Raw genomic sequence first — 9026 nt, forward strand, 5'->3', positions numbered from 1 at the left:
CAAAGAGTCCTCTTTAATATTTCTTGCAGGGCTGGATTAGTGGTCACAAACTCCTTTAACTTTTATCTAAGAGTGGTGGAGTTTTTTTTTAAGGTGGGAGGTAAAAGCCAGAAGACGGAGACATTGAAGAAAAGGGAGTTAAGAAAGGAGCAAGTTTCTGAGGAGGAGGAAACAGAGCTGTGAGGACAAAGAATATCCCTTTCTGCTGGGATGGAGGAACCAGATGCAGTGAGTTTCCAGGAGGCAAGACAGGAGTTCAGGAAGTTCCTGTCCAGGTTCCTTGTTTTCTCGGTAAAATACCAGTCAAATTGTTTTCTAAGGATGATGAGGGAGGTTGTAGTAGCACCTTGAGGACTGCATCCACAGTCTGGAGTGGGAGAAGGCCCATGCCAGATTTGCTGGGTGGTGAGTGGGCCCACGGAAGGGGTAAGACCAGGAGTCTGACATGGCCCCAGACCACGGTGGTGCAGAATTGCTCACAGTGTGCACACAGAAACCATGATGATGCTGACGGCATGACTGGCTGGCTGGAGCTCTGGGGACAGTTAGGCGAGACAAGAGGCAAACAACCTTTGTGGACACTAGTGGTAAGAGAATGTTTCAAGTCATGAGAAGCAGGCTCAACAAACAGAAGGAGTGGCCACCTGGACAAGTCATGCGCCTGGAAATCTCAAGGAGGGAGAATAATCAGAAGAAATGAGTGGCAGAGCTCACAGAGAGAAGGTCATGGTCAGAGTGAAATATTTAACTGAAGACTTCAGAGGCAGAGCTAACCACGTGAAATCACCAGCATTCTGCAATTCTGCCACAAGCTTAGTGAGCAAGCTATTTCAAGCTTCTGGGCCTCAGTTTCATTCCCCATCCCACCCCAGTTTCCTAAAACTTCATTGTTTTATACTAAGACATCTGTCTGGGACAAAGTGGACCTCATAAGAATGGCCATGCCCCACATAACAGGAGCAGTGAATGTAAATCATGTAATATCAGGCCAACATTAGATTATTTTAAAGCTAATCATTGAGTTGATGGCTTATCTGACCTCCTGGTCTTTCTTTCTCCTCTTCCTCCTACTCTGCCCACTGCCCAATTTTGGGATCTCTCCTTTGTCTAGAACTTAAACAGAGAACATATTAGGTAGGCTAGCATGAACGATTGGATGAACTTCAAATCAGCATTGACTCTATGAGTTCAACAATCTACAAGCTATTAAGACTGAACTGAAAGCTGAATAGAGTTGATAAGTATAAAATCAACATTTGAAAATTAATAACATCCCCAAACATCATCAACAGCCAATTAAAATGTATAAAGAAGTAAAAGTTAGCAGTAAAAATAGTTACAAAAATTACAGAGTATTTAAGGAAATCTTACAAAATACAAGCTCTTTTACTGAAAATTACAAAATATTATTGAAGGAGACAACAAGAAGTGAATAAATAGAGTTATGTCATTTTGAATACTCATTCAATAAATATTTACAAAGCACCTACTATGTATTGGGACTGCTAAGTGCTAAGGACACAGAACTGAACAAAACAGACTAAAGTCCCTCCTCGTGAAGCTTAACTGATGCTATGGATTATAATCCACAAATTGAATGTGATCCTGATCAAAATCACAACAGGATGTTTTAAACTAGATGAACTGATTCTAAAATCTATATAGAAAAATAAATTTCTAGGGGCGCCTGGGTGGTTCAGTCAGTTGAGCATCTGGCTTCAGCTCAGGTCATGATCTCACCGTTTGTGAGTTCGAACCCCACATCAGGCTCTGTACTGACAGCTAGCTCAGGGCCTGGAGACTGTCTTTGGATTCTGTGTCTCCCTCTCTCTCAGACCCTGGACTTCTCACGCTGTCTCTCTCACCTTCTCTCTCAAAAATCAATAAACATTTAAAAAAGTTAAAAAAAAAAAAAAAAAAAAGATGGGCCCCTGGGTGGCTCAGTCAGTTAAGTGTCCGGCTTCAGCTCAGGTCATGATCTCACGGTACGTGGGTTCGAGCCCGCGTCAGACTCTGTGCTGACAGCTAGCTCAGAGCCTGGAGCCTGCTTCGGATTCTGTGTCTCCCTCTCTCTCTGACCCTCCCTGCTCATGCTGTCTCTGTCTCTAAAAAGTAAAAAAATAAAAAGTAAAGCATAAAGAAAAAGAAGAAAGAAAAATAAATTTCTAAACCCAAGAAAGTTCTGGAAAAAGTGTTTGCACTACCAGATATCAAGGTTGGCCACACCAATACAGATTCAGAAAAATAATACCAACAGAAAAGAACCAAGAACCCCAAAGCAGACCCAACTATGAATGGCAAGTTAAAATATACAAAAAGAAAAGACAGATATCATATGTTTTCATTCATAAGTGGAACTTGAGAAACTTAAGAGAAGACCATGGGGAAAGGGAACAGGGAAAAATAGTTACAAACAGAGAGGAAGGGAGGCAAACCATAAGACTCTTAAATACAGAGAACAAACTGAGGGTGGATGACGGGGGTAAAGGGAAGAGGGGAAAATGGGTGGGTGATGAGCACTGAGGAGGGCACTTGTTGGAATGAGCACTGGGTGTTGTATGTAAGCGATGAACCATGAGAATCTACCCCATAATCCAAGAGCACACTTTACACACTGTATGTTAGCCAATTTGACAATAATAAAATAAAGTAGTTTAAAATGAAAAAAATAAAATAAAATATACAAAAAGATACTATAAATCATTTAGAAAGATTGCACTACTCTAGTAATAGTAGGACAACTGATCTTCAGTATGGAAAATAAAAAACAGATTCCCATACTTCACACAAATACAATAAACTATAGATGAATTAATATCCTAAAATGCTAAAACACACATACACTCAAGCAAACACACATGCACTTCAAAAAAAAGTATTAAAAGAAATATCATTATAACACTGAGTTGGAAGTAATTTTGTAGATAAGATACATAAGGCACAATTCATAAGAGAAAATGTTAATAAATCTAACATTGAATTCAAAACTTCAGAATAAAAGAATTCATAAAGGAAGCAAAAAGATGAGACATAGACCATAAGAAAACAGGAAAATTAGAGAAGAGAAAACCAGAATGGTCAATAAATACATATAAAGATGTTTAACCCTAGCAGAAGGATATGTCAGTTATTTAAATGCCACTTTGCAACCATAGATTGGCAAAAATCAAAAGTCTGACCAAGTGTTGATGAGGGTGTGGAAAAACAGGAATTGTTAATCAATGCAGACAGGAGTAGAAATTGGTTGCTACCACTCTGGGGAAAGATTTGCCAATACCTAGCAAAAATGAAAATAAGTACATCCATAGCCAGCATTACCACTTTGAGATATACTTATTTCCAAAATAAATCTTGCACATGTACCCCCAGGATATGTATAAAAATATTAACTGTTGCATTATTTGCAGAAGCAAAAAATGGAAACAATCTAAATGTTCATCAGTAGAACAACAGAATAATAAATGACAAGGTACTCATAAGAGGAAATATCAAACAAATAATAATTAAGTACATTCAGATTCATTGCAACATGAATAGATTTCAAGAACAATATGAAAAGGTAAAGCTCGACGCAGAATTAAGTAACAGTATGATAGTATGTATCTACATCTTTAAAACACAAAGTCACTCTACATATTGTTCATGACTATCCATACGTAAATAAAATATAATGACATATATGGGCATGAGAACAAATCTGTAGCCATGGTTACTACTGGCGAGGGAAACAAAAGATACTTGAACTTACAGGAAAGCTCTTTCTCTCGCTCAAAAAACAAGAGTCTGAAGCAAAACTATCCAAATTTTTTATTTGTGATTTTTGCATTTCTGGCATTATTTAGTGTACTTGTCTGTGGTTTTTTTGCTTAATTTTTTTTTTCATTCGGTTGACCTATGTCTTGTTAACACCAATCAGAAATTTAGAGGAAGAGGAAAATTAAACTGAGTAAGGCAGGGTTTGGGAAAATCTATGAATTTCTGCACAGGGTCCCATTTTCGTTTCCCATCCTCAAAAGGAATCACCAGTCATGTGGGCACAGTAAACTGTGATAAACCACACGACAACAATGTCACCGGAAAGATGCCATGGCCAGTTCTCCAAACGTGCAGCTCACCTCTCGCACATGTCTTTTCAGGTGCATGTACACACTCTGTCCAGTTTTTCGAAAATGTCTTTCAACATGTTCCCTTCCAAAGGCCAAAAATGTATTCATGCATACATAGAGTCCACCTTCAGAATTCTAGAAGAAAGAGACAGGTCACAACATTAGCCAAGGATACCTCACCAAGTCATTTAGGTTAAAAAAAAAAGGGGGGGGGAAGGGAAGGGAAGGAAATAATGACAATAAAGCCCAGCAAACGGCCACCTGGCTGTGGCAGTCACCTCCAGTGACCCTCCGAGGCTCCACAGACCAACAGCAGCAGCGTCTGCCCCAACCCTGGATTCCAGGTGCTCGGGACAGCTGCTCACAATCTCCTACTTGGGCGAGAATCTCAGAAGGCCTGGGAAATAAACATGCTTGTCTGTCTCTCCAAACCGGGGTATAGAACAATAAGAGAGAGAAGAAGCTTAGCCAGTGATCCCGCTACCACCACTGCAATCCTTTCTCATCATTCTCCCTCCCTGATCAGCGCAAATCTCCAGGAACATAAAGTTTTATATTCTTTTAGCAGGACGGGGTTCTTCAATTCAAAAATATTCTTTTCTTCCTTCAGTGATACAGGATATCTGATGGTGCCCATTAATAAATTAGGATAATTTAATAAATCAATAACTTAATGAGTCAATAATAAAAAATGGAGCACTGTAATAATCCTAGCTACATATTTTTGCATGCCTGCTTTGTGCCAGGTGCTTCTCATATATGATTTCTAATCCTAACAATACTGCAAGCTGCTTATTATTTTTTCCATTTTATAGTTTAAGAAAAGAATTAAGGGGGCATCTGGGTGGCTCAGTCGGTTAAGCATTCAACTTTGGCTCAGGTCATGATCTCACGGTTCATGAGTTTGAGCCCGACATGGGGCTCTGTGCTGACAGCTCAGAGCCTGGAGCCTGTTTCAGATTCTGTGTCTCCCTCTCTCTGCCCCTCCCCTGCTAATGTTCTGGCTCTCTCTCAAAAATAAGTAAACACTAAAATTTCTTAAAAATATATAAATACTTTAAAAAAAATTTTTTTAACTAAGGATCAGTCACTTGCCCAAGTTCACACAGCTTGAAAATGTCAGTTAAATTGCCTCTATTTCTTTTTGTAGCCTTCTATGCCACATTTGAAATATTATTTAATTACAGACACACTGTCACAATGAACAGTCAAGGATATTGTTCACATTTTAGATACTTGATTTTCTATGCCAATTTCATCTCTCCTTTTTCTCTCACTTTGCTTAACATGCTTCTCTACAAATTTTGCCTATAAATTAACCATCTTTTCCTCAATGAAAGTGGATTCTTATTAAGCTCTTGTTAATCTAACCTCGCCGAATAATTTTAAAAAACAAATGTTTTTAAAAATCTGTCAGAATTGATAGTAAGCACTTATCAAAATTCCATACATTACATTTAGTAGAGCACAAATTCAACATCAAAACAGGTATTAATGTTCATTACAAATATATAAAAATGATTTTTAAGTTCCAGTAACAAGATTGTTATTTATTTCTAATAAAATTCCCCCAACACTGTATCTATGGTTTATAAGCCAGACATAAAGGATTCTTATCACAATGAGGATATGATAACAGCATCAGTTCAAATATGTGCCTATTATTGTAGCAAATACATTGCATAAGGCAAGAAAAGGCAAAAAGCATAAAGATCACAAAGAAAGAAGTAAATTGGTCTCAATTTGCTAATGACATTATAGTCTACATGGAAAATCCTTAAAAACCTACAAACTGCTAACTAGTAAAACTAATAAATGAATTTAGCCAGGTCATAGAATACAGATTTATAAGCAAAAATCCATTTCAATTTTACACTTCGGCAACAAATACTTGCAAATGAAATTTTTAAAATTTGACTATAAAATAGCATCCAGAAAACTCAGAATTATTTAACTTGTGCTTTTTCCCTTTGAATGGATCACTTGAAAAAAAGCAGAAAAGTTCTTCAACTAGAGGCAACATTTACTTGATCATCAGATTAAATACTTTCAAACTTTTTAAAAAAAAAAATAGGTGTTTTATGGGGTACCTGGGTGACTCAGTCAGTTAAGCATCTGACTTCATCTCAGGTCATGATCTCAGTTTGTGGGTTCGAACCCCACGTTGGGCTCTCTGCTGACATCTCATAGTCTGGAGTCTGCCTCAGGTTTTGTGTTTCCCTCTCTCTCTGCCCTTCCCCCACTTGTGCTCTGTCTCTCTGACTCTCAAAAATGAATAAATGTTAAAAAATTTTTAAAAAGTAAGATAAAATCAGATAAAGAAAATGTGTAATGACAACCCTTAAAAACTTGTATCATTATAATGGCCAGTTATTCACTAAGCCCATTAAGTTGAACACCACATATTGTGATTTTAAAAAAATAACACTTCCATTCTCTTCCAATAAAATGGAACCCAATCAAAAAGAATTCAAACCAGAACATATATCAGGGAAAATATGAGATTTGTAATCAGGGTCCTGAACTACCACTAATTAGCTCTGTGGCCTAAGGCAGGTTGTCCCTGAGGCTCTGAGCTTCAGGATTCTCCTTTATAAGCATGGCTGCAGCAATAATTCCCAGCTCCCAGGGTTTCATCAAGTTCAGAGAGGATGAGATGCATTCCGTACTATAAAGCATTCATAGCAGTTACTTATTATGAGCTACAGGTCTGTCTGCTACATGTATCTCCTATTAGCTCAATCATTTATAATCATTAGCTCAATCATTGGGGGAAACAAGGAAGAAAACAGTGAGCCTGCCAGCCACACAGGCTGGGGGCAACAAATATTAATCTCTCAGAAAAATTTGTTAAGCAACAAGCATGAGAACCAAGAAACCCAAGAAGAATAACATTCAAGTGCAGCCTTTTTCTGGAGAAAAATACACGATAGCTATATAATGCAAGAGTTTATAATGTAATCTCTAAAATAGTCACATGGTCTTTGCTAATTTCATTGCTAAGACATCTTAACTTCTTAGGAAATTTGGTATAAATTTAATATAGCCCAAACATTCATTCTCAGTTTCTGGAGTCACTTGATACTGTCACAAAGTCGATAATCAGAGAGGAAAATGCTTCAGCACTCACAGGCAAATGGGCCCCCTAGGAAAGGATTCTATTGCAGACATCCATGGGTGTCCTCCATGTGACACACGCTGGCCTCTGCAGCAGTGTATGCCCCTCCATTCGGGGCCCAGAGATGGAGGCACTGCCCACAGGACTTGCCAGCAGTACTAAACCTTCAGGACACAGTGAGACACAAATCCCCTTAAAACCCACCCCATATAGAACAAACACACACTTCAGTCTAATGGTTTATGTCTTCCTCCTTCCTGCCTTATTAATGCCTAAATAGCGGTCGTATAAGACACTTTCTTCCACATACAAAGGCAGTACTCCATGCCACGTGCTCTAAACAGCTTCCTGTTTAGATGGCATCATTTAGATTTAGAAAAATACATTTCTTAATGTTTAAAGAAAGAAATCATGCAGGTTAGAATGATGGCAAGTGAATGCTGACAAGTCTCTCTCTCCCAATTCCTTTGTGACCAAAGCACAGAGAATAGTTGTATGGTCTGGGATCAGAGCTGAGCTAAAGAATTCTTCGTTTTCAAACCCTCAATCTCATGCTCTCATTAACCAGCCACACCCCCACTAAGATTACGGTCCCGGAAAATGCCGTAAAGCACTTGCCTTCCTGTGGCCAAAATTGCAGGCACAAAATTGGGCAGGATGTTCTTTCATATAAGCACTGTGTCAAAACTGCAGACACCAGGATCTGGTCTTGGTTTTTGTAACAATGTTAGCAGAGTACATGCAAGAAGAAAAGTAACTGCACTAGACTGTAAAGACTTGGGTGGGCTTCTCTCTTAACGTCCAGTGTCCTTTGTCTTAAGATTTGATGCAATGTGTCTTTAGAAAAATACATTTCTTAATGTTTAAAGAAAGAAATCATGCAGGTTAGAAAACTACCAAGGGACACTGAAATACAACTCAAAGAATAAGAGGGCAGAACACAAAATAATACTTGTCTCAAGTCATGGTATTAGACCACTTTATTAAAACAGATTACAAATGAAATTCAGATATATTGCATTAATTTTTAAATAAATGATAGCATGAGAAGAGAGATTCCAAAAATACATTCATTCTATGGCAACTGCTCAACATCTGTCAAACTACAAGCAACACAAAAATAAGGGAAAATCACTAATAAAAGTTATTGGGGCAGTTAGATATCAGTATACAATAAAATTAACCTAGATCCACATCTTAGGCCAAACTCTATATGTAATAAGGTCCAGAGAGCTCCAAGAGATAAGCATTTAAAAAACTGGGAAAGAGCAGAATAGCAAATTTTATCACACTTATGATGGGGAAAATAATTTCTGGCCGAGAAAATACAGGATAGAAAGATGGTGTAATTGAGTATAAAAATGTAAACACTAATGAACAAGTTTTACACCACAAAACATAATAAAACAAATAGAAAATCAATCATCACAGAATGGGGAAAAATGTAAAGTACAATGAAGATAAGTTTATATCCAAGCTACGTAAAAACTGATTAAGATGTCAATATTCAGGTTCAAGTTCTTTCTTTTAAGATTGTTTAGTTTTAACTGTAAGGAAACATTAAAATCAAATCATCACATCCTCACCACCTCCTGAAGTAATAGGCATGTTAAAACAACCTCAGGGCTAGTATATGCCTACTAAACTAGCAAAAAGTATGAAAATTACAAAGCCTGAAGCCACAGAGAAAACCTGTATATGAGAGTCTCACAGTCTAAATTGGTTCCATCTTTCTTTTTTTTTCTTTTTTGTTTTTTGTTTTTTTTAATTTAAAATTTTTTTTTACTTTATAAAGTTTCATA

General features: G+C 37.5%; 1 protein-coding gene and 1 non-coding gene across 2 annotated transcripts in view; one reads left to right on the forward strand and one right to left on the reverse strand.

Moving 5' to 3' along the window:
- The window catches only part of USP13 (ubiquitin specific peptidase 13), a 120422-nt gene that overhangs the window by 91878 nt on the left and 19518 nt on the right, over window positions 1-9026 (reverse strand). The window contains exon 2 of the mRNA XM_029939833.1: window positions 4116-4241. Coding sequence (XP_029795693.1) covers window positions 4116-4241 — 126 coding nt within the window. The remainder of the gene's footprint in view (window positions 1-4115; window positions 4242-9026) is intronic.
- LOC115293110 lies at window positions 7882-8061 on the forward strand. The gene has a single exon (XR_003909370.1). It is a non-coding gene; the product is annotated as a small nucleolar RNA SNORA81 (small nucleolar RNA).

The sequence above is a fragment of the Suricata suricatta genome, chromosome 5 (assembly GCF_006229205.1).
Source record: "Suricata suricatta isolate VVHF042 chromosome 5, meerkat_22Aug2017_6uvM2_HiC, whole genome shotgun sequence".
NCBI lineage: Eukaryota > Metazoa > Chordata > Mammalia > Carnivora > Herpestidae > Suricata > Suricata suricatta.